This window comes from Lepidochelys olivacea, assembly GCF_965140295.1.
Source record: "Lepidochelys olivacea isolate rLepOli2 genome assembly, chromosome: 16".
Lineage (NCBI taxonomy): Eukaryota > Metazoa > Chordata > Testudines > Cheloniidae > Lepidochelys > Lepidochelys olivacea.
Window position 1 is genome coordinate 14,315,067 of NC_140426.1, and position 25,617 is coordinate 14,340,683.

Below are 25,617 nucleotides of genomic sequence, written 5' to 3' on the forward strand. Positions count from 1 at the left end.
CTCCACTGGAAAGAAAAGAAAGCAGCTAGCAAACTAGTCTTTTCCACTAGGCTCCAGTAAGCCCACATAGCTTTTTAAATCACGTTTCAAAACTGTGTTAATTCTTGATTGGGTGTGAGCAGGACAAAATGTGTACATTAGAGTAAGTTTTAGTCCAGGTACCTCCTACACCTGCTGACTTTGCCAAGACTTCCTTCAACCATTCAGTTAAGTTTGGGAAGATGCATGGCCTGGTGCATGAGCTTCCATTCAACTGGTAATAGCTACCCATATTACAACTAGAGCTCACTGTATGCATAGATCAGTTTGGATTTCCCACAGAAGCAACTAGGTCATTTTCTCTTCCAGGAACAGCTACCATCCTGCTTCCTGGAAGAAAGTTAAACATTGCAGCTTTAAACCGTCATTCAGTGCTGCTTTGCATGAATTCCCATCAACATGGGTGACTTTTTGCAAGATCTACCCTATCCCAATCCCTCCCTCCAACCCTAGGCTAGGTTTGAAGGGGAAATCATAATCAGAGGCAGGCAGCAGTGGAAATTTTGCTATAATTGCTTAATGGAACTGATGGGAAACAGTTCCAGATAAGCTTTGACAGTGTGTCAAAAGAAGCACAGACACTGAAGGGCTGATTATATCTGACAGAAGTCCACCGTTATTCAATCACAAAATGCTAGTGTTTAGGAAAGAGACAGACAAATACAAGTGCACACAATTAGCTACACATACAGCTATGTGGCCACCAGCCCATCATATTATATATCCACCAAACAAAAGGATACAAAACATAGGGATTAAAAGCAATTAACTCACTCTGAAGCTAGAGAAGTCATAACAGTAAAAAAAGAGTCCATTCACATTGCAGTGGCAGTTCCTTTGCCTTACGTGCACAGTTGGTGTTTGACAAGTGGGTCTCTGTCTTCCAAGGACTGTTCCTAACACATCATCTTAAAAGGATTAAGAAATAGCTAAGTAAGGGAAGCTGGTCTATCAGGATCTAGAGAAACAGCAGAGGAGGAAAGGCAGGTTATAAAGGCCATTTTATCAATACAAAGCTAGATCTATTAGTCTGGTGAGAGCGCTAGTGCAATAGTTGAACAGTGAATCCAGCAAGGCAATCTTAAAATCTACAGGGATTAATGCTGTAATGAATAAAATTAATGCATAGAAGTGGCATAAGACAAGCCCTGTCAAAGGGCTCAGATACTAGAGTGATAGGTGTCAACCTAAGAACCTATATAAAAACACAAAGGTTGAATAAAGGGCCAAAATCTTCTCTCCTTTACACTAGTGCAACTCTCTTCAAGTCAATGGAATTATACTGGCATGATAGAAGATTTAGTTTGGCATTGCAGACTATGAGACAGAGCTGAAAACAAAGGGGTTCACTTTTAAGAGTGGCAGCACCCTCTATGTCTCACTGTGGGCAAGGCTTAGCACCTTCCTGGGAATGGTATCCCTTGTCACCCTACACAGGACTTAACAGCACTATCAGCCAATTTATAAGCCATGCTGTGACTAAGCCAATGTAGAAAAATATGAAAGTTCCCTAAGGATTTTAGTCTGCTCTAGCTATAGCCTCAACACGTCCCATTATCTCAGACCACAAGGCTGTCAAAGTGCCACTTTGAGGCTTCTTTAGTCAAACATACATAGCTTTTAAGTCCAGCACAAAGCAGGTGAAATAGTTACACAGGGTTTCTACATCCAACAGGTGTCCTCAGAGGGTTCTGGGATGATTTAGAGAGGAAGGACGGTTCTGTGGTAAAGGCACTAGATTGGGACTTGGAAAAACTGAGTTCCATTCCCAGTTCTGTCACAGGTTCCATTTGTGGCCTTAGAGAAATTAAGTTACTTGCCTCTGCTTAATTCTCCCTTTCTACCTCCCTGATCTGTCTTGTCTACTAGACTAAGTGCTTCAGAGTAGAAACCAGCCTACTCCATTTATGTAGTGTCTAGCACAACAGAGCCCCAATTTCATTCAGGGCCCCTGACCGTTGTGTAATAAAAATAAATGACCATTTCTTATCTGACTTAGCAGAAGCTAGTATAGGAGGAGGCCAACAAAGCCTAGCTTGGCTCACCTCAAACTCCTGAAGATCCCACTTAGGCAGTGATGGAGGCCACATCTGGCAGATACATTCAAGGCAGCATCTCAGAAAGGAAATGCAAAACTACCCATCAATCTAGGTAGAAAAGCAGACAGTAAAAGTAAGAAGCTGAAAGGAAGCATAAGGAAAGAAGGATGAGTAGTTAAAAGCTTTGACATTATTACAAATTGATTTATTTAATATTGAGGGGTTAATTAATTAAAGAACTATGGACAGTTAATGGTGCAAAATAGATAAGGCCTTAAGCAGTAACAATAGTCTCATCAGCAAGGAATAAGGAAGCAACAGTATAAAGGAAGTTGAAGCCATTACACCGCATTAGCAAGCAGGCACATCCCATCCACTGATGAGTAGAATTGGGGTGGGGAAGGGGAGCAGCAGGGAAAGTTTTCCATTAATGATGTAGCAAGTTGCTGAACTCCAATTCACCCCATTTGCTCCCCCTTTTATAAAATACTTTTTGTGAATATTTGTGCAACCAGCATTCTGTCCGTATGAATGTTCAAGGGAAATTAATTTCAGTTGATGCAAACAGAAACCAATTATTAGAAAATGATTTTGTCTATAGATCTGTTTAAAGGGCTTTTTACATTCTGTCAACACACCCCATAAACCAAAAATGAATTTAGCCTTATGTTAGAAGTTTAACAGAACAGCACCTCTCATTGCTTCATCACTAAGCAAACAGAACATTGGCCAAGTCAGGTACACGTCGCCAGCAAATTCCTGGATTCTGAGGTACATTTGGGAAATCTGAGATTTGGAGTCATGAATGTCTATAAATACAGATACCTGTGTTGAGATGAGAAGCTTCAGCTGGTGAGTTTGATTCCACTGCTTCTCACTTCCCTTCAAAAAGAAATCATGGCACTGACCTGCATTGCAATTATTCTTGGTTTAGCACATCTCCTTACTGCTAAACCCCTGGATTGTGAACCTCTAGTTCCAGAAACCCTTGACAATGCAACAATGACCAAGGTAAGAAGTGCCCTTAGAAGGGCCTCAACTTTGATGCTTATATTCTAGATGGGGCACTCAGAGGTTCATTAAGGACCTGTCCTAGACTAAGGCACAGGCCAGGCATGCAGGCAAGGGAACCATTTAGTAAAATTAACCATATAGTCAGGCTTTAATCTTACAAGCTGAGTAGTATTTATACCTCATCAGTACCCGCTGAAATATAAATTACTGAATGGAAACTGGGCAACAGCATGGTGTGCACCGCAGGTTTTAATCCAAGACCTGGAGATGTCTGGATTCCAAGTGATAGACCCAGGAGGGAACCCTTAGAAATTAGAGGAAGACCATTTGACAGAGCACCTCAATCCATTGGATTGGTCCCTGAGGAACATTTACTAAGTGCCTTCCCCACCTACTTTTAAACATACCAAGCGATGGGGATTCCAGGAGCCTGGGCCTCTTCCCAAAAAAGTATCCTTGAAACCTTAGAGCCCTCAGCATCCTAATGTTCATGCCACTTATTTTACTGGGGATTCTTAATAAATCTCTCTCTGAAGTGATGCCAGTGACTGTGGAATCAATGTGAAGAGAGTGCGACAATGGCAGCTAAAGTCAACGCTTACGGTCTGGAAACTCAGGTGGAACGCTGCCCTCTGCAGATATAGGAAAAAAAAGCCAGCATAAAACCAATCGACCTCCTTCCCCATTCTGTGAGCCACTCACAGCCCTAACAGGTTAGCTCTTGCAGATGAAGGATGCCTGCAGGGCAGCTGGCTCCTGTCTTTACAGAGTTCATGAAGGGGCTCCACAAGAGGAGCTTACAGATGCTTCCAGTTTTCTAAAATGATGCCAGCAGTTCCAGCCATATTTTGTTGGCATCAGCTCCTTAGCAGGGAACATGAATGCCCCCCTCTCCTCTTGTACCATGTGCTGCCACAGCTGTCACTATGTCTTCTTTTTACTGTCCACTTTCTTTACATTTCTCCACTGCTTAATTTGTCCCAGGGCTGAGCCCCGGCACCACTGGGCATCCCATGTCAGTTATGAAAGTAAAAAAATTGCTTGATCCCCAGCAACCTCCTACATTACATGTCTCCTTTCCCATCTCTTCTCTGCCATTTGGTCTTTTTTGTGTCCCCTCTTCCTTTTGATTTCTTATTCTTTTTTGTTCGTTTGCCTGTTTTTGCCAACTCTTCTCCCTACCCCCCAACCCATAGCTCTGATTCCCCCTCCCTACTTCATCAGCCAGCAGACAACACACCTTGCTAATGGGAGTGGGGCATAGTTGCCATCCAATCCAGAGCTAAGTGCCATGGGAGCAAAGGAGAGGAGTTTAGCAGAGTGAGCTGCCAGCTGAGCCTGAACCCCTGTACACATGAGCTGTTCCCACAGCCAGCTGCATTACACAAGGCAGTAGGGAGGGAAGGTGGAGGACTTTCAAGGAACTACCATCCTCTTTGCTGGTGGACGAGGCAGCATGTTTATTCCATGGGGGGTGGTATCTGGCATCTTTCCCTTCTCCTGGGCATGTGGTCTAGCACAACCTCTCCCCCCAAGTTTGAAAACAGTGTATTACTGTTACCCCACCTAGAATACTCACCACGACTTTGGGACAAATGGGTAGCATGGTACTGGCCTAGGGTCACATACGTAGGCTAGAGCATTGCACAGAGTGCTTTGATGGCGTAAGAAGGTTGTTGTGGTTTTTCAGCACCTTGATCCTCTTTCAAGGGAAGCTTTAGTTCCACCAGGTAAGAGGAGGCTATCACCACCAGCTGTGAGAAAAGCTTGGGTAACTGGCAATCTGCCATAAAACTTACTGCCACAAAAAAATAGGTCTATTTAAGTTGTAAGTTCAGGAGAGAGACCATTCTCCTCTGTGTCCGTACAGTGACTTGTACAAGAGGGGCCCTGATCCTGACTGGGACCAATACACAATCCAAATAAATAATTACACATACACACATGCTGAGGCTTATAGGGTCTCCTAACAATTTGTTTCTTTTTCTTCCCTCCTCATCTTCACAGCTGCTGGGCAAATGGTTCTACATTGTTGGGGCCTCTCAGCACCCACGCACCCTAAAGGAGATGGAATTGATAAAGAATGCTTATTACTTCATATACCCTAGCAGCCATCAAGACAACTTCCCCGTCACACAAGTCATGAAACTGTAAGAGCATTTACAACACAGACCTTACTGACAGTGACATGCTCCCTTACTCAGGGAAAATATTTACACAAACATTTTCCTCAGTAGGACCAGGCTACCAGGAACTACCATTAATGAAACAATGTGCAAAGTCTTTCTTGCAGTGTGACTCTTACCTATGCTTGAAGATCCCTGACTCACGCTGAGGTTGCATATGGCTATTCCATGCTTATCCAGACCACTACCAGGAGCCACCGTGCAGCCTTCCCTAACTCCATCTCTTCCTCTTAGGCCTTCTCATTCATAGTCATCCCTGATCTCCTGGACAGCAGGCTCCACTATTGTCTCACGGAGCACCTTTGGCCTGCATTGAACGTGTTCTATATCTGGGCAAGGGCCATTAAAATCCAGGGCTGTCAATCCTGCATCAAATCCTATTCTCATACACACAAAGTGCTACTCTGGAACAGAAGGGTGGATTTAGCTACCCTGACAATCCCTTCAGATTTCCCTCAGTTGACTGGGGGTGCTAATGTAATATACATACAGAAAGTTTGTGTGCAGTTCTGTGTTTGATAGAGGCATGTAATTCACATTGGCTAACAGAATTTAACCCAGAGAGCCATAGAGCATCACCCCCTGTGGTTAGTCCACTGATTAATCTCTTCCCCTTTAGGAAGGACAAGTGTGTGGTGGACAACTCCAGTTACATTTCAGTCATCTGGGACAATTTTACAATGATCCTGCACGGTAAGAATCCAGAGATGCTAAGGAGAAAAGCACAAATGTCCAGTGCATCCTATTGGGAAGGGTGGATTGAGTTGTGGTTGGAGAGGTAGGAAGGTTTTTGTCCTACATTTCACTTTCTCATTTCTACCACACATTTATCTGGTCCCACAGCAGAGTTGCATAACTAATCTGAATCCAGAGGTCAGCTTCCCCCACTTGGCAAGGAATAATTTCCTCTCCTCGTGGGCAATTCTTTGCAACATTCTCATTACAGTGATAGAAGGATTTGTCTGTATCAGGTCATTTCTGTAGCCAGTAGTGGCCTCCATATGCAACAAACACACAGAACTGCCAAAGCTGATCATTCTGCTACAGCTAACACTAGTTTCCAAAAGGGTTTAGCCTGCAGGCGTGAAGGGGTCAGCACAGAGACATAGGTCTGCCAAGCCACATCTAGGTCCGTATGAGATGAGTTTTTTATACCTATACACAGTACCACCAAATCACAGAATACAGTCAAATGTCCTTGTAGGTTTATATTACACTTCTCCTGAGATTTTGGACCGAATACTCTAACCACCCCTTGTGCCTGTTCTCCTGAAGGGCCAAACGAAACTGGCATAGCACAACTTATCAAGAGCCGCTCCGAAGACACTATGACACTATACCACATTGATGGGACCCACAAAGGGTTATCGATCTCGGGTAAGTAAAGCACATCCCCGCACCAGAAAAGGACCTAGATAGCCAGAGATGCTCTATGTAGCCCCTGTTACGACAGCATCTCACAAACCCCCTGCAAAGTAGAGCTGTTCAGTTATCCCCATTTTACAGGGAAGGAACTGAGGGACAGAGTAAATTAAGTACCTTGCCCAAAGGCACACAAGAAGATCCTGGAACTGAATGCAGGTCTCTCAAGGACCAGTGCCCTAAACTGAAAGAGCATCCTTCCTTCTGTTCTGCTCCTAGAAAAGTGGCTGCAGGACCCAAGAAAGAGAAAGGCAGGGACAGAGCATGAAAATTAAGTAGCTGACTAGTCTGGCCTGGGCAGGAACTGTGGCTGATTCTAGATCTTTTAAAGCACTGTGTATATGCTTAACAACAATTATCTAGGTCCTAGGATAAAAAGATTATGGCCAGGAGGGTAAATATTAAAACCTCGGAATCAGTTTTGATTTTAGGGACACCCCATAACTCTTTCCATCTCCCACTGGAGATGGGCTGACCAGACAAATCTCTTCTATCCCCTCCCCCACCCAATAATAATAATAATAGGGGAAATAGAGGGTCCCAACAAAGAAGAATAAAGAGGGGATGCAGCTCCCTTAGCTCAAGGGGGAGAGGTACATGCTTTTGAGTAGGAGATCTGAGTACTACTCTTTGTTGCTGTGAAAGCTTCAAACAAACCGTAGGTACAATGCAGCTACTATACCTCCTAAAACCAACTCTGCCAAATGATTTTCTGCAATTTAGTATTGCATCTTTCAAAACAGCCCGGGCCCAAAACATGAGCACAGAGCAGCTGGAAGAATTCAAAACTCAAGTGGCATGCCTTGGATTGAAGGAAGAGGAAACATTCTATTCTCTAGATAAGGTAAAGATCAACATGGGGTTCCTATGAGAGTTATCAAGCCATCTTTAGAGCTTCAGAATCACACTGAAATTGGAATCAAAATTAAATGCTCCAGCCTCCTCCCTGAAAAGAGGCTTAAAAAAAAGAAAGAAGTTTAGTAACCCAAAGCAAACCCCAACACGTAACATATTCAAGAGTATGCACTGCACCACGATGATATGATATAATGAATGGGCTAGTGAGCCATCCACTGCCCTTTAATTAATGGAATCAAAACTGCTCAACCATCTGCTATAGCAGGGGTGGGCAGGCAAACTTTTTGGCCTGAGGGCCACATCAGGTTTCAGAAATTGTATGGAGGGCCGATTAGGGGAGGTGCTGTCTTCCCAAACAGCCAGGTGTGGCCTGGCCCCCCACCCCCTATACAACCCCCCTGCTTCTCGCCCCCCTGACGGCTCCCCCAGGACCCCTGCCCCATCCAATCCCCCCAGGACCCCTGCCCCATCAACCCCCACCCCCCGCTCTCTGTCCCCCAACCGCCCCCAGACCCCCCACGCCCCCCCATCCAACACCCCCTCTCCTGCCTGACTGCCCCCCCGGGACCCCCACCCCATCCAACCACCCCTTCTCCCTGACTGCCCCCGGAATTCCTGCCCCCATTTCCCGCCCTCTGACCGGCCTGACCCCATCCACAACCCCAGCCCCTGCCCTCTATCCAACCCCCGTCCCTGCCCCCTTACCACGCTGCCTGGAGCACCGCTGGCTGGCGGCGCAGCTGCTCCAGGACAGGAAGCCACGCACCACGCAGCGCAGAGCACCGGGTCAGGCCGGGCTCTGCAGCTGCACTGCCCCAGGAGCTTGCAGCCCCGCCTCCCAGAGCATTGCTCCAGCAGCTTCAGGAGCAGAAGCTGCGGGGGAGGAGGGACCAGGGGCAAGCCTCCCGGGCCAGGAGCTCAGGGGCTGGGCAGAACGGGCCCACGGGCCGTAGTTTGCCCACCTCTGTACTGTAGAACTTATACTGGTAACCCCAGTGGAGACTCTCCTGTAGCTCCGAGTTAGAAGGAGGGTCTAAGCTAGCTGTCCTCATGAAATGTCAAGTGTGCACCATAGGGACAACCATGACGTTCCCTAATGGCCACAAACGTATTCACAGCAAGTATAATATAAACCAGAAAGAATACAGGAGCAAACCGTCTACCCCCATGCCTTGATAGGAATTAAACAGAGAGAACTTTAGCTGCACAGACCCCTTCCCCAAAAGAGACATAAACCTCACAGTTATTGTAAAACCAATAGGTACTGACCATGTACTGGGCTGGTGTTAGATCAGAGTCCTTCCCTTCCAAACTGCCTAATCCTTGGCTTCCTTGGGGAAGTGCCACCAGACTCCACATTCACCAGTCCATTCCTTAAACCTCTCAAGTCTTTTGGAATCCTGTCAGGTTTAAACACCACCATAGTGAAAACTGAGATTGCCAAACCCAGGGCCTCCAAAAACATTGAGCCAGCACGCCATGATCAAGGCCAGACATACTCAGGCCCATTTAATAAATGCCTCTTCCTCTGAGCAGCCAGCTCTCCCCAGTAGCTGGCTGGGGCAGCTGCTAGCCCTTAATGAGCTAACAATAGGCAATGCAAACCCACACAAGGAATACTGCATTTTAACAGCTTCTCTCTCTTCTCCCAGCGAAGGGGTTTCGCCTTTAATATTCACCTCAATTTGCTTGCTTGACAAAAATCTTCGCTGCTGAGCAAGCATATTGTTCATATTCCCGAAGCAGCAATGAGCAAGTCCACAGCCTAGCTGAAGCAATGTAAATCTTTAAATAGAGAGAAACGTTCCTGCGACACAACTTCTTGCCCTAGAGGCTGCTGAAGTTGACACTATTTTAGCCTTTTGGGGATTCTAGTGTGTTAGGCAGGAGGAATTTGAAAATGCACAAGAAATACTGCTAGTTTTGCTGTAAGAAAATCCTGTACTACTAAGAGCACATTTTACACACGCGATACTGACTCTCACTCTTGTTCATCTCTGTAGGATCTGTGTCCTATGGAAGAAGAAAGATGACAAAAAGCACTCAGTTGAACTGGTAGAACCATCACTGGGGTAACACACATTTCCACAGCAACGTTGCTCTCCACACTGGATATCAGCAGTTGTTAATTCTCTTCCACCTGTTTAGCCACTGAAGGATCTCCCCTTGTTGCATCTGACCATGTGGTTTCTTTGGCACAAACTACTGACATTTTCATTTTCTGTGTTCTGCACCTTTACATTTCTAAGCACTCTTCACGCATGCAGAGCTCAGCAACCATTTGTTCTCAGCTCTTAGTGCAGACTTTCACAAAGGAGACCCACACACTATGCTCTCTCCTGAAGACTTTACTTTCATTCTTTCTTGTTGATTTAAAAATAAAGATAAATCTGACTGACAGTAAATGTTTGCTATCTGAGTATGGCAAAAACAAATACCAGCTTTTTTTTCCCTACAGTAAAGGTCTTGTACTGACATCTGCCCCTTCAAGCAGCACTTACTATGCCCCAAAATAATATACAAATGCACACACCTTTAAATTTTCTATAAAACAACTGTAACATGGCTGAATGATAACATCACCCTTTCTTTTCCCCCCGAGTGGCATCATAACACTTAGGGACAAATCCTGAGTTATTGGCTGTTCACTACCAAGCCAGCAGTGCCATAGTAATGGGCCATGAGAAAGCTGTCATTTTCTTCTGTGATAGAGGCAAAGGAGATGGAAGAGACTTGGGTATGAATCAAAATTGCAGCCCAGATAAAAAGAAAGATTTCCTTTTGTCTTTTCTCTCCTGTCCCCTGTTTGGTTTCCCTGCTGTACAGCTTAGCTCCCCTACATGGGAACTAGGAACAGCAGCAGTGTTAGTTGGCAGTAAGGAACTGATCCAGCTCCCATTAGAAGTCAAGGGAAAGATTCCATTTTACTTCAGTGAGAGTTGGAACAGGCCCTAAAATCCCTGTCTCTCAGGTATCAGCTAAGAGGTAAGCTGGGGAAGGGCACAGCTGACTTAAAAGATTCCCGCCCTGCTTCAGTACGAGGTGTCACAATACTCCTACCCACTCACTCACTATATCCAAAAGCAGCGTTCATGGTCTCTGGCCATGTTGCCAGGAAAGCCAAAAACAATCCAGCACACTGTGCTCTTAAATCTGCCATCAATGCACAAAGGGGTGCACCCCCTGACCTTATCTAGCACCATCACGGGACTGCCCCAGAGATTCATGAATTCACAGGAATGAGCCAGATCTGAGAACGTCACTACACGATATCTGGTGCAACGCCATCAACTGTGATCACTCTGGCTGGTGCAACAGTCCTCAGTAGACTGTGTGTGACTGACTGATTGATGAACTGAGCGATGGATGCAGAGGAAACCTTTCAACTTGTTCTGAAATTTTACAAACTATAGCTTCAAAACTAAATGTTGATATTGTTTTAGGGCCTGATCTCGCAGACTCCTATGCATAGAGGTTTCATTAACTTCAGTGGAACCTTCTCATGCAAAAGGCCAGGAGGATCAGAGTACATTAAAGATGAAAGGCACCCTGCAGGGTGGGGAACACACAGTGAGGAGAAAATGAAAATATTCCGTAGGACACATGCTCCAGGGCTCTGATGAGAATTCACACCTCACCCTTTTGAAGACAATGACACAGTACTGGAGTTCCATTTGGACTATGCCCATCACAGCCTGCACACACATGAGCTACCCTTGCTGGGGGAGTCACACTGTCTAACCACAATGTAACCAACACCCCGCACAGTTCCTTAGGGAATCATTACCAAGGCACAGTCAAGATTGCTTGTGTGACTTTAACTGTGAATTTTCCTTTCTTTTAAATTTTTGCAGTATTATAACCTTATTATTTCATCTCTTTTTAATGTTTGGGGATCATTATAAGGTTTGAAAGCCTGGAGTCAGTGATAGGAACTTTCAACAGAAAAATGCAGTATGACATGGAGTTTTGTTTCATCTGCAAACATGAAAAAGCTCAGAGCTGCCTATTTCACGCCACATTAAAGTGCAGAATTCAATGCAAAAGATACTTTTTTAAAATCATGGAAATTTCGCAGAAAAACGCCTCATTACTTAATCAAATACAATGTGGCACGAGTTTATTACATGTATATTTGTACAGTAGATTTACTCCCCCGAAAGTGGCAGGCTGATTTTTATAGAGATGAGGGTGAATAAAATAGATTCCTGTGCCCAGATGAGCAACTTCAGCCAGTGCATTTTATTCCACCTCCCTTCATGTGAAGCCCTGGCACTATGTTGGTCTACATTGCTGTTGTTCTCAGCTTAGCACATCTCCTCACTGCTCAACCTTTGGATTTTAAACTACTTCCACAAATACCCGATAACACCACAGCATTAAAGGTAGGAAAAGCCCTAGGTAGGGTCATGCTTCTTCTGGCAGTTACACCCCAGTTCCAAGCAAAGGCTGGTCAACAACTGTACGGAGAAGACAGTTCACTAATGTCTTCATATCTGTTGTACAGAGTGCACAGCACCCAGAATTTACATCACAAAAATCTCTCAAATATAAAACCCTAGATAAAATACTAAGGCACCAGGCAAGACATCAGGAGACTGGTGCCTATGACTATTCCTGCCTCTTCTACAGACTTGCTGTGTGACTTTCGGTAAATGTCAGTCCCTGTGTGCCTCAGTTTCCCAGTGAATATTTCCCTACCACACAGAGAACTGAGAATTCAATACTTTGTCACCAGAAATTTCACAAACCCCACAACTTCTAACCAGGACTTCATTACGGATAGCAGAGTTCTCTTTTGCTTTGAAGGTTTCACCTTGCCCTACATCCAGGTAGCGACTCAGCAATGGGAAGAAAGGGGAGCAGCAGGATGGGAAATCAGTGTCAAATAGCCAATAGACTTCCAGTTGCAAAAATGGTTGTTGCAGAGCTTTGATTTCATTACACATTCCTTCCAATACGCACAGCCAGAGATGCATCCTGTGTTTATATTGCATCGCTGCCCCACTCATCACCAGAGCCACCACAGACTGACCCCCTGGATTTCACAGAAGGGATAAAATGGAGGATGAGCCATTATAGAATCTCTCCATTAATAAGGTTTTTAATTTCTACATACTGTATCTTTGAACTGGTTGGGCTGGTAAAATCCAATGGCCTCATCCTGCAGTGTGTGTGTGTTTCACTCCCACTGAAATCCATGAGCAGTGTGAGGAAGGACTGCAGGATCCGGAAGGTTACAGATTAAAAGAACCCTGCAGGAATGGAATATGCAAGGGGTAGAAAATGCAAACCAGGTGCTGAGTCACTGCCCTTTGGAGGAAATCCCAATCAGCCACATGTGAGGACAATGACACAGAACTGCAGTTCCAGCCCTGCCAGGGTTCAACCTATCTCAGCCTGTGTGCACGTAATTGGGCCCACTCACTTTTGCAACGTATGATATCAAAGTCCTTTTTGCAGTGGAACCAAAGACCCTCACAGATATCTTTCAGAGAACCACCTTAAAGTAGCATGTCACATGCATTAGCTCAAAGCCAGTGTTTAGGCCAAATTAAAGCTCAGACTGCAGTGCAAATGATGCAGCTTTTATCTGGGAGATTTCCTGGAAAGGCACATCATTGCTTCATCTCCACACAAATGCTACACAGGCTGTCTCGGAGACATGCACCTAGCAGATTCGCCCTGACACAACTGGACAGTTGAACAGTTGCATAGAAATCTCTATACACAGATTCCTAAACTGAGACGTTTCAGTCAGAGGGATTACTCCCACACTCTCTCATCTCCCTTGAAGAGACGCCATGGCACTAGCCTGCATTGTTACGTTTCTCAGCTTAGCACATATCCTCAATGCTATGCGCCTGCACTGTGAACTCCTGCTTCCACAAATCCCAGACAACACTACAGCATCCAAGGTAAGAAAAGCCTTGCAGAGGGTCTTGCTTCTTCTGGTGATTACACTCCAATTCCATGCAATGACCAGGCAGGAACTGGGCAGTGGGGACCATCCACTAAGATATTTGGGTCTTATGTTACAGGGTGAAGCACCCAAAGTTTACATCACAATATAATACTCTCTCAAATATAAAACCCAAGATAAAAAGGTTAAAGTACAGGATTAGGAATCAGGAAACCTGGATTCTCTTTTTGTCTCTGCAGCAAACTATCTATGCATCTTCTATGCCTCGGTTTCCCCATTCGTAAAACGTGGACAATACTTCCCTATGTAGCAAACACTGATTTCAAGTACATTTGTCACCAAAATATCCCACGACTGTAAGCACTTAAGTACTACATTATGTCACAATATAAACAGTGAATATTAGCTGGTAAATTTATTTGAGCATAAGTTTTCGTGACCATAACCCTAAGCTGTAGCTCACGAAAGCTTATGCTCAAATAAATTGGTTAGTCTCTAAGGTGCCACACGTCCTCCTTTTCTTTTTGCAAATACAGACTAACGCAGCTGCTACTCTGAAACCTGTCATTAGCCGGTAGTAGAACTGATGGAAAATGGGAAAGAATCCATATATGTTTTGACATATTCATAAATATTTTCAGTCCCATTGGATTTTGTAATAGCCCCGTTCTCTTTTCCCCCCCACCAAATTCCCCTGGGATTATATTTCAAAATCAGAATTTCAAACTCGAAAAGTTTCCAAAATAAATTAAAGTTTTAATGCAAAACAAATCCCACAATGTGACTTCACTGACCATTTAAAAGTGACACAAGGATGAAAGGGGGGAAAAAAAAAAACCCGAAAAGCTACCTTAGAAAAACCAACACACTCAATATTTTTATCCACCTTAAAGAATGCTGTTTCTCTCTTTTGGCTACTCTTGCTAGTTTTAATGAGAGAACTTGCCGGGGCAAAACGCAGTACTACAGCAGAATATGAGAGCAAGACTTGTCACTGTAAAGACAAGTTTCAGAGTAGGAGCAGTGTTAGTCTGTATTCGCAAAAAGAAAAGGAGTACTTGTGAACTGTTGCTCAGGAAAGCTTATGTAAAGACAAGTCATTCATTTTCCCTCTTGGAACTCCATAAGAGTCCCTTATTCTATTCTCCTTCCCCCACCTCCCCCTTTATCTTCACAGCTGCTGGGGAAATGGTTCTACATAGCGGGTGCCTCTCAGTTCCCCTTTCACCTGCTGGAAATGGTGCTGATAGATAACGGTTATCTTGATGTGAACCCTACTGAGCAGGAGCAGGAGTTACTCATCAACCAGCATGTCACAGTGTAAGACTGTTCATTCTTCAATGCCTCCTTTTCTTCCCTTTGTCCATCTGCTCACCTATCTTATTTGTTTATACCATAAATTAGCATCACCTGAACAAAGAGGGAACAAGGGAACGTTTGTTAAAAGTTTCTCTATGTAATTTTTTCCTAGTGATCTGTATGTCTCTCTCTCCTCCCTCACTAGTTCACGTCTGACTAAGCCTCCTACTAACAGCACTACAAAAGTTTAATTTATCCTGCCATCTTATTATTATTTTGGGGAAGTTCTATGGCCTGTGTTACACAGCAAGTCAAACTAGATGATCACAATGGTCCCTTATAGCCTTGGAATCTATTGGTTTCGTATTTGTTTTTTTTTTCTTTCCGTTGGTTTTTCTGACCTCTTTCATGGTCCTTGCAGTCAGGTTAGATTCTTTCTTGTTCTCCTAATCAATCTCTGGCTAGGTACCCTGCATCCATATTAATGTACTAGACTGTCCCCTGCAACACAAAGACTGCCTGCTTATGCTGTATCTGCCAGACCATGGATGTTCATGCACGGTAAAAACAGCATTGGGCTGTACCATGAGCCAGGCATTGCAGCCCCATCTCTGCCTCGCTCTGTCCCTGGCCTCCGTAGATTGAATCCCTCCTATCCAAGCAACAGGTTCTATCATGGTCCTGGCAGGACCTCTTCATGTTTGCCCAGCCCTCCTCAGTTGCTTGTGCTCACTCTGACCTGTGGATAGATATAGGCCATCAGTCTGGCACTAAACTCTCTTCCCCTCAGTCTTGCATATGTGAAACAGGTGGAAGAAGCTGGGCATATCCTGAGTGCCCTGCAGTATAAATACTTTGTATAAGTGTACCAATGTACCACACAATACACCAGTGTGTGTGTAATACACACAGACACTAGGCACTATATGAAGGCATGTAGCTCCCATCAGTTTATATAAATACCTTCCTGGGGAAAAAGAACAGGAGGACTTGTGGCACCTTAGAGACTAACCAATTTATTTGAGCATAAGCTTTCGTGGGCTACAGCTCACTTCATCGGATGCATTTTCCTGTGGAGAAAATACTGGGCACTAAAGGAATCTTTAATCTACCAGAGAAGGGCATAACAAGCATCAGTGGCTGGCCATCAAAGCCAGGAAATTCAAATTAGTGATAAGCTTCCCCCCCCCCCTTTTTCTTTTTAAACAAAGTGGGGGTGATTAACCACTGGAACAAGCACTAAGGGAAGTGGTGGACTCCTCATATCTTGATGTCTTCATGTCAAGACTGGACACCTATCTAAAATATATACTTTTGTCAAACAAGTTATTGGGCTCAATGCAGGGGTAAACTGGGTGAAATTCTATGACTTGTCTTATACAGGAGGTAAGGCTAGAAGCTAGATGATCTAATAATGGTGCCTTCTGACCTTAAAAATCACTCTCTCTCTCTCTCTCTCTCTCTCAACTCTAATGGTAGAATTTGCCTCCAAGTGTCTCAAGACAGTAGAATCTTTACCCTCACCTCTGTAGTTATAGCATGTTCACCCCCCCCCTCTCTTTTTAGCAGGGACAAATGTTTCTCAAGCAACTCAACTTACCTTGAAGTCTCTATCAATAATGCCACACTGATCAAGTATGGTAAGAATCTGATGACAAGAGGGAAGCGGAGCACACAGAGGCATCATTATCTAAACATAGAGGAGGGCAAGTGGACAGGGGAGGGGGTCAGGAGTTTATAAATTAGTTTCTTGGGTGCATCTCATTTTCCATTGCACATTTGAAGCCTCAGTACAGGGAGGAATCAGGTAACCGAATCCACTGAGAACTTGAGGGACAGATTCACCCTTGGAATGATCCCCTCCTCATTGGGGCAGTTCTTTGCACCATTCTGAGAGAGATAAGATAGCAGTCAGAGAGCCATGCACAACCATTTATGGCTGAACACACCAAGGAATCATGAGCCAGCTGCATACATCCATGTTAGGATGAGGGCCAGGCATCTTTGGCTCCTTAAAATCCCAGGTCATTATCTAAAAGAAGACCAAAAAACTAAAGGCCTTGCATTGAAATCAATGGGAGATTTTCTCCCACTGACTGCTGGGAGTTGGACTGGGCCCTATAGAAGAAGCTACACCAGGAAAGGACTTTTCTGCACATGATCAGATCCCTGAGCAGATGGTAGCAAAACATGTATTCATCTGCAATCAGACCAATAAACTCTGTCCAGTGTTAGCAATTCTTGTAGGTTTATACCAGGTCTTGTTATACAGAATTGTGTCAAATTATATATTCTTACTGCTCCCCTTCCCAACCCCTGACTGTGTTTTCGCGAAGCCAAGAACCAGCGCACCATGGGGAAGCTTATGAACAGCAGTTCCAAAGAGATTTTCCTCATTCAATACCAGATGCATAAGGAGAAGAACTACACAGGATTGTATCTTTATGGTATGCAAACCCATTATAATATAACTTGAAGCTGTGATCTGAGGATATGAAGAAGCTTCACCCTCATATAATAAAACTACGTCAGAATTTTCAGTGTTGCCAGCTCTCATGATATTTGGTGGTTTTCTTGGAGCCCCAGCTGCTGGAGTTACAGAAATACATAAAAATTGGAGCCTCCATTTTAAAAAGTTTGTAGCCATTGTAGTCACAAACAAAAGCTTGAAAATATGACCCAAGTGCACCCTGTAGGTTCAAAAACCAGAATGCCAATAAAAAACTCAAAATGTATTGGTTTTGTAAAAGCACATGATTGTAAGCCAATCTCATGATTTTAAGTGGCCTAATTCATTATTTTTTCCACACTTGGGCTTGGCAATACTGGAACTTATAAAGCCCCCTCACCAACCAGATCACTCTGCTACTCCACAAGGTACAACTTCTCTTTACTCCTTCCGGCTCAGAAGCCACTACATAAGGAAGAAAGTCCCAGCACTTTCCACAGAGTGCCTCACCCCTCCAGAGCAGTCAGAGACCTGCCTAAGGACCCCCAGCACTTTCTGTAACATCTATCCCTCAGCAGGTCACAGGGAACGCACGAGCACAGACAATAATGGCAGTCCCACCCGCCGCTTATAGCGGGTGCCTTTATGACGAACAGAAGTGACACTGGAGAACAAGTGAAGGATACGGGGCATTAGAGAGCAATGCCCAAGCGTAGTGTGGTGCTTGGACCAGCACGGGGGCTGTCCTTAGCTCCTTAGCTGACTGTGACTGGGTTCAGGAAGGGAAGGGATCAGCCGAGCACTGCGGAACGTTCTGGGCTCCTCAGCAGTGCTGGCACAAGATGGCCTCTGCTGGGTGCCAGCGACCTAGAATGTTTACGTTAGGAGACGTCCTGTCAGCCCACGGGGTGAACAGATGGAACCCACAGCCTGGGGCTTTTTAGTGTACAGTGGGTTTTCTTGGGCTACAAATACTGATTTGGGGTACCGATCCTAGAGCAAAAATGTGCAGCTAAGATGCCATTTTCTCCCACCACATTGTGTACACCCAAAGCTGTTTAGAAGTGGACTCCACTTACCCCAAATCCTATCTCCTGTCATCGCAAGTGATGCCATGCTATCCCTCTCCGTCCCCTCCCACTTCCCTTCCTGTCCCACCCACATTCTCCCTTCATGCTGTCTCCATCGTCTGTCCCATGCTCATCCTTATATTGACCTCCACTCTCTCTGTTTCCCTCTTTCTGGCTCCCCCACCTGTGTCCCTCCCACACCCCCCAGTCTCTTGCTGCCTCTTGGCCCTCTCCAACCCCTTCAAACTCCTGCCCACTTGCCCAACCCTAGAGCCCTTAGAGTGGCCATCTTCCTAGAGTGCAGCCTGGCTTCAATCTCAGTGAAAATAATAAGATATGGTAACAATCATGACTCAGGGTAGCCTCAATTCCACATACAGAAACTAAAGGGGAATGGCAGCCATCTTGACTGAGAGAAGCCTATGGCCTCCATCCCATTGAGAGTAATGGAAGATGGCAGCCAAATCACCACAAGGGCAATATTCACAAGAAACACAAATACCAAATATCGTGAGAGTTGGAAACTCTGTGCTCCCCTAACAGAGGGGGCATCACTAGCCACTGAAGCCAGCCTCTCCAGTCCTGCCTGGCTCCTTTTCTGCTGAGGTGGTTCGGGGGGATGGAGGGACAGGCTGAAGAACCACTGCCTAGAGTCAGCTGCTGAGATGGTGCCTGTGTTCTCAATCCTGCTTGAGGAAGTGGGGCTGACTGAGCTGGGAGAGGGAAACCGCAATCTAGTGCCCGCAGAGATCTCCAAGCACCCTGACTGGGAGGGGGGGAGGGATGGAACAGGAGGGACAGGCCCTTCTCCCCTCGCCTTCTCTCTGTAGCCGGCAGGGGAGCGAGGTACCTCAGAAGGAGAAGCAGTGCTGAGGGGAAAAACTCACCCAGAGCCTATGCAGCCCCGGGACATGGCTGGGATTCAGTCCAGCCATTTACTAAGCCAAGCTATCAGAAATCTGGGAGAGTGTGTGTTGGCCTTTCCCCTCATAAAAGCTCTGTAGTAGGAAGGGGCAGATGAGCTGCCTGCCTGCCTCCATGGCGGGGGAATGGAATCACCAGGGACCACAGAGGATAGGGCTTCCCCAGCTGGTAGGTCTGGGTCAGGTCACATGGCAAGCAGGCTGAAGTGCCCATTGTTATGGTTCTGTGTCCCTCAGCACCATGAAGAATGGGCAGCAGTTAAAGTATTTCACAACAGACAAATCCCCCACTACACCAGCCACGCTGGAGCGGGAGAGCCAGATGCCCAAGCTGAGGAGAGAAGTGGGAATTGTTCTCCTTCCCGCTCTCCCTCACTTGAGTCTTCAAGAATGGGATTACACCCACCAAGCCAGTAAGATTCATGCCTCTCTGAGCTGCATTCAGGCTCTCCAGCCATATTAGCCCAAATGAGGCTCTGATGGTGGGTTTAAGTAGCTTTGGAAGTTCACTTCTCAGCAAGTAGAGCACCGGTGACAGAAGAGCTGCAGATAGAGAGTTCTAGGCTAAATGTGGGAAGCACACATTTTAGCAAAGGGATTATTAGGTGCCTTGAAAAATTGATTTCTATAAAACCATCTTAATTGAAAATGCATTTTATTAGCACAAAACATCAGAGGACTAATTTTTCAGTAAATATATACCACTCAGCTCTGGTGCATTGAAGCAATTATGTATTAAGCAGTATGCCCTGTTAATCAGGAAGGTGAGCATGTACTGATTAACATATGACAGCCTTCCATACACACCAAGAGTCATCATCAGCATGATTTGGACTTCAGATGTTCTGCACCACAGCACTGACCTCTACTACACAAGCTAAAGGAGCACCATTAGCTAGTAGCAATAGTATACTGTTATCCTCTATATCAGCGGTGTCCAATAGAAATTCAATGCTAGCCACATTTGTAGTTTTGAATTTTTCTTATTCGCCACATTATAAAAAAGCCACATGCATTAGCCACAATTCAATAGCCTATTTGCCACATGTGGATAGTAGTGAACATATTGGACACCGCTGCTCTATATGAACCAGCCGCTAGAGAGGTGCAACTTTACAAGTGTGTTATAAATACATACCCTGTGGGGGTTAACACTCACAGTACAGATAAAGTGACATGAATGGAGAAGAGAGAGAATCTCTTACTAGGACAACCTGGTTAAGTGTGACAAACAGAGGAAATGAAGAAACAGGGAGGATAGGTAAGGAACATGGAAATTATATGCCTAAACTAATTATATTCATCGAGCGCCTACTAAACTGCTCTCTAATATTTAATGCTGCAATTTCTCCCTTTTTAAAACAGCCCGGAACCAAAACATGAGTAAAACCCAGTTGGAGGAATTCAGAGACCACGCTAAATGTCTGGGCCTTCGTGAAGAGGAAATAATTTATGCACCATGGCAGAAGGTAAAGTTCTCATTATGGATCAGTAAACATCCTCTCCCCATCTTCAGTGCCACACAGCAATATTCAGAGGGGTAGCCATGTTAGTCTGTATCCACAAAAACAACAAGGAGTCCAGTTTTCAGAGTAACAGCCGTGTTAGTCTGTATTCGCAAAAAGAAAAGGAGTACTTGTGGCACCTTAGAGACTAACCAATTTATTTGAGCATGAGCTTTCGTGAGCTACAGCTCACTTCATCAGATGCATAACCCACTTCTTCAGATGCAACAATATTGTAACCCTCAGGAGCCAGGAGGGAAAAGGGGCCAGCCTCAGCTACAAGGAGTTTCATAAAAAATGAATAAATAGCCTTAGATCACCGCAATGTATAGTCCAGGGGAAAATTTCAAAAGCACTCAAGTCCCATTTTCAAAAGTGACCTAGGCACTTAAGACCCTAAATGTCCTTGTAAAATCAATTGGATTTAGACACTTAAGTGTCTAAATCACTTTTGAAAATGGGACTTGGGTGCTTCTGAAAGTTTTACTCCCAGAAAGCAAATCTTCATGTGATGGACACACATATTCACAGAACAATGCACTAAAAATGTGTAGTTTGTAAAGATCATAAACCCAACCACCACCTCCCCCCCTCAGAACAGGAATTAAGTACAGGATTTAAATACAAAAAGAATATACCCACAGACGCAACCTTCCACTATCTATAATATCTTACATTTCTATAGTATCATTCATATCAGAGTAATTTATAAGCCACACATTCAAGGAACAACTCACTTATCACTAAAATGGAGCCATCTGTGGGGAGGAACATGGCAACTGCTAACACCACACTGCACAACAATTTAGAACAGGGTTTCTCAACCCATGGGTCAAAACCTAAAATTGGATCACCAGAATGTGTTAGAGTCTCATGTGGCAGCTCCTGTCCTATGGGGCTGGCTGGGCTCGCCTCCCTGCTCCAGGCACTGCCATCTCTGGGGTCCCAGCACCACTCAGGTTTGGCCCAGGAATTTGGGTAGGCCAAATTTGAGTGAGTGGCACTGCAACCCCAAGAGGCAGGTCACAAGTCCACTCACACAAATATGATCCAGTCAGGGGGGCAGGAGGGATCCAATTTAAGTGGCACTGTAAGCCCAGGGGTCGCAATACCTGAAGTGGAGAGCCGAGCCCAGCCAGCCCCACAGCACAGGAGCTGCCACTGTGGGGTGAGTGCCCAGGCAGGACACCCCCCAGGGCAGGATCTAACCAAAACCACCCCAGGGCAGGGCCATAACCAGGGTGGGGCAAGTGGGGCAGCCACCCAAGGTACAAAGCTACGGGGGCAGCTTGGGTCAGTGAGGCTTGGTCAGGCCAGCCCCACGTGGCTGGGCTCGGAGGGAGCGCCACCTCCGCCCAACTCCTCAGCTGGCCACCCAGCTTGTCTGGGTTCGGGGGGAACACAACCCAAAAAAAAAAAAAAAAAAAATCAGGGTGCTTGCTCACCCTGGGTCCTATAATGCCTAGTTATAGCTTGGTCCCAGGGCCTCCACCCCCAGGTTATTTATTGGGTCGCAACAGGCCATAAACATTTACAAATGGGTGCGGAGCCCCCAAAAATTTGAGAACCCTGGTTTAGGACATAGCAGGAAATGAAGAATGCTAAAACTAGCTGACCCTGCAGGAGCTAATTTAGCCAGAAAAAGTTACTCAGACCGGAATTTAAAGCTACAGATCTCAGTCTGGATCGGCAGAAAGTGTCAGCTGAAAGACAAAACTCTTCAACAGCACATCATCCACCCTCCTGCCCCCATTTCCATTCCAAAGCATTCCTTCAGTACTGATTCCAAAGGAAGAGCACTCCCTGTCCCCACTGAACAACCAGCCCCACTTCCTATAGAAGTTTGGGGTTTTCTAGGAGGTCTCCCACCCAAGAAATAGCCCAAGGGTGCTGGAATTTGAAAGATTTAATAAGAACATAGCTCAAGACAGTAGAGCCAGACCCTTTCCCTGTTCCAGTTAATATACACACCTGGTTCAGAGGCTTATGTCCAAACAAACTACTAAGATCTCTAGGTAACTTTATAGTCCTGGCAGGCATACATTCTTTTCCAGACAAAATGGTGGTGCAGGGATAACTCTTACCATATAGAAAAGGAGGACTTGTGGCACCTTAGAGACTAACCAATTTACCATATGTGATCCAGTGCCATCTCCTCTGCTTCTTCAGGAATGTCTGTTCCTAATTAGTACCTGAATCCAGCTTCAGGTGGTCTCATTAGGCAGCCCACCACTTAAAGGTTAGTAGAGAAAGCCTAGTCCCAGAGAGAATTTGAGTACTTCCACACCAGAGTAATAGAGGAATTTCTCATGGGGAATCTCCCACACTTTCATATGACAATTAAGGTCAAGGGGAAACAAATTACTGAAAGGAAAGCTTTGAAACAGTTGCCACTACTAAATTGAACAGAATTCTAGAAAGAATAGTCAGACAACCTGAAGCCTGTGTCTCGATTTGCTCCTTCTTTCCCCTTTGAGCAGCCAGCTCTCCCGGTAAGCCAATTTGTAATCACCTGTGGAGGTAGCGACTTGTTCCCAACAAGCTAATTATGGGTTGTTGTAAACTTAAAGGGACAACCCTACATTTGGACCAAATTTAAGTTCTGGTAAAAATCATAAGTTTCAGAAAAACCAATAGGAATAGTGCAGATCAGTCTTGTTTTTTCAAAGTTCTGATGAACACAGGTGCTTTCAAATAAAGAAAGAAAGATTCCCCTGCAGAGTCTGAGACCCAAAACCTCTGCAGCCCTAAAAATTTAAAAGTGAAAGTGACTATACCAAAACTAGGACTGACTTTGATTTTCCTTAGCCAGGCTGAAAGAAATGCAAGTGAACAGAGCAGAAGTAGTAACAAGCATAACAGGTTTTAAAATGTTACATTTTCAATCTAGGACATCAATATTAATATAGTTAAAGAAATATGTTGACGGGGGATTTAACTTCAGTACGTCTTTTAAGAGTACAATTTTTTACCTAATTCCTCGAGCTTCTAAAAAAAGGATTTCACCCTTTTTAATTCATATAGTTGTTTTCCCATATTCACTTTAGGGCATGCTTAATGTAGAGGTCACAAAGTAGCATTACTGTTGTTACGTATAGTTCCTACTTTATATTACAGATTTAGAAGAACTGTTAGCTGCAGTTCTAATCCCACCCAGAAAAAGAAAAAAGTTCTGTGATCACAGATCAGCAGAATCCAGGGAATGGCGTAGGAGAGGTTACAGCTACTGTAACAATGTTAACCATGGGTAAAGCACACAATTAACACAGGCCCAGTTTCTCCCAACAGGGTGACCCAGTTCCTTTGGGGGCTAATTTATTGCTGAGCAAAAACTCAAAGAAAAAAAAAAAAGTGATCCTGTTGCTCTGGAGAACTCTCTTGTTGGTGCCATACTGACATCAATTGTATTCGCTGCATATTTTTCTCAGAAGGAGCTGTGCCAAATGAAAGAAACCAGACAAACGATTCCCCAGGCAAGGAGACCCCAGATGCAGTCCAAGGATAACTCTGAAGCTAGCGGAGCTGGACATCAGCAACTGACCACTTAACCTCTGCAGCAAATAAAAGTTTTCCTAATTATTTCTGCTGTGTATTGTTGATGCAACATCAGGGGAGTTGTTCTACTAGATAGATAGATCAGGGTTAGTGAAGAGAGATCACAGCTAGTTTTGATTTTCCTAGTTATTTGCAAATAGACAGTTAATAGGCCAACTTTCCACATGCTGGACAAATGGCTGTAACCATGGTTGCAAACCAGCGTGAAACTTGGACATTTCTTCACTGCTGGCTCAGAGCGCTGAGTTTACACTGATGGTTCAACAGCACCAAATGGGAAAATATTTCCACTGTGGAAAGGCATTGATGCCACGCAGTGTTGTGATCACCAGAAGAGGGCACTCCTGTACTGCTACTGCTCTAAAAGTTACGGTACCTTGTCTGTGGGGAGCTTGAAGGCACAGTGAATGTCATACACAGGGGAAAGCCTCATTTCTATTTTCCTTTCAAACAGCTGGATAGTGTACAGCAGGCCAAAGCGTAAAATTGAAGCTTACTTGGTCACAAACTTGGCCACCAGAATTAGTTATCTGTTCCTATGAGGAAATTCCTTTCTAAAACTTGTAGACGTGAATTAGAATCCCAGGTCCAAAGGATGTTTGCCCATTTCAAGGTCCTAGTAGAATGGGCAAGGGAAACTGGCTGACCACTAGGTTAGCAAAAACGATGACCATGTCAGATCTCTAGGAGCCTACACCAGTGGGGGTTCCATCATTCAAAAATGGAATTGTTTCAATAAGAGGGATGTCATGAACAGCCTAATTCCCACTAACTCCAGCATATCAAAACCAGAGAATCAAATAGCAGAGCATTTTATTACAGGCTTTCCCAGAGAAAGCCTGGGTGGCCTTACATGAGCACCTCACATCAGTTCATTAATGTAATGTCACAGCCCTGTGAGGTGGGGAAGTTTTATTGTTCTTGAGCCAACTAAAATGTACAGATTAAGTGACTCACCATGGCTTGGCTCACCTGTGACAAAACCAGGAATGGAACTCAGTTTGCCTTAGTTCCAGTCCAGTGCTTAAGCCCCTAAACTAACTTTCCTCCTCCTTTGGGATGAAACAGATCATAAGAAATGCAAGGAAAAGGTGGAGTAGAAAGTAAATCCTCTCTCCACAGAGCTAATCCCTCCTAGTTCTAGGGTGGTAGGTATTTGAAATTGCAGTGCTCACTAATCAGTTTTGTTCCTTCATTTCTCTAAATAGGGGAGAGGGAGAATAGGTGTCACTAGTGGTTCCTTTAATGAAAATGGAATTGTAGAGGTTTTTAATCTCTCAGATGTGCCCCTCATGATCTCAGGGACCAGGTACAGGGCCAGCCCCACAATTAAAA

The 25,617-nt window shown here is 44.8% G+C and overlaps 2 protein-coding genes across 3 annotated transcripts; both read left to right on the forward strand.

Moving 5' to 3' along the window:
- The first annotated feature begins 2,819 nt into the window (after positions 1-2,819).
- Positions 2,820-9,951, forward strand: LOC311531915 (alpha-1-acid glycoprotein 1-like). Of its 2 annotated transcripts, XM_084649773.1 has the most exons (7): positions 2,824-2,930; positions 3,013-3,089; positions 5,100-5,242; positions 5,898-5,971; positions 6,554-6,655; positions 7,444-7,544; positions 9,562-9,951. In XM_084649773.1, exons 2-7 carry the CDS (start codon positions 3,081-3,083, stop codon positions 9,589-9,591), a joined length of 459 nt encoding a protein of 152 aa, XP_084505899.1. In that variant the 5' UTR covers positions 2,824-2,930; positions 3,013-3,080; the 3' UTR covers positions 9,592-9,951. The 2 variants fall into 2 exon arrangements, with proteins under 2 accessions (XP_084505898.1, XP_084505899.1); XM_084649772.1 differs by having other exon boundaries at positions 2,820-3,089.
- Positions 9,952-13,215: 3,264 nt separating this feature from the next.
- Positions 13,216-24,275, forward strand: LOC311532132 (alpha-1-acid glycoprotein 1-like; the record flags this gene model as incomplete). The annotated part of the gene is made up of 6 exons (XM_084650331.1): positions 13,216-13,476; positions 14,659-14,801; positions 16,347-16,420; positions 17,117-17,227; positions 20,588-20,691; positions 24,156-24,275. The coding sequence occupies exons 1-6, from the start codon at positions 13,363-13,365 to the stop codon at positions 24,273-24,275; spliced, it is 666 nt and encodes a 221-aa protein (XP_084506457.1). The 5' UTR covers positions 13,216-13,362.
- Between the last annotated feature and the right edge of the window lie 1,342 nt (positions 24,276-25,617).

Bases quoted from the DNA above. Each gene is read 5' to 3' on its own strand.
- LOC311531915 (XM_084649772.1), top strand. From the start codon at position 2,976: ATGGCACTGACCTGCATTGCAATTATTCTTGGTTTAGCACATCTCCTT. The intron at 3,090-5,099 runs GTAAGAAGTGCC...TCATCTTCACAG, and splicing joins ACAATGCAACAATGACCAAG to CTGCTGGGCAAATGGTTCTA. The intron at 7,545-9,561 runs GTAAAGATCAAC...TCATCTCTGTAG, and splicing joins CATTCTATTCTCTAGATAAG to GATCTGTGTCCTATGGAAGA.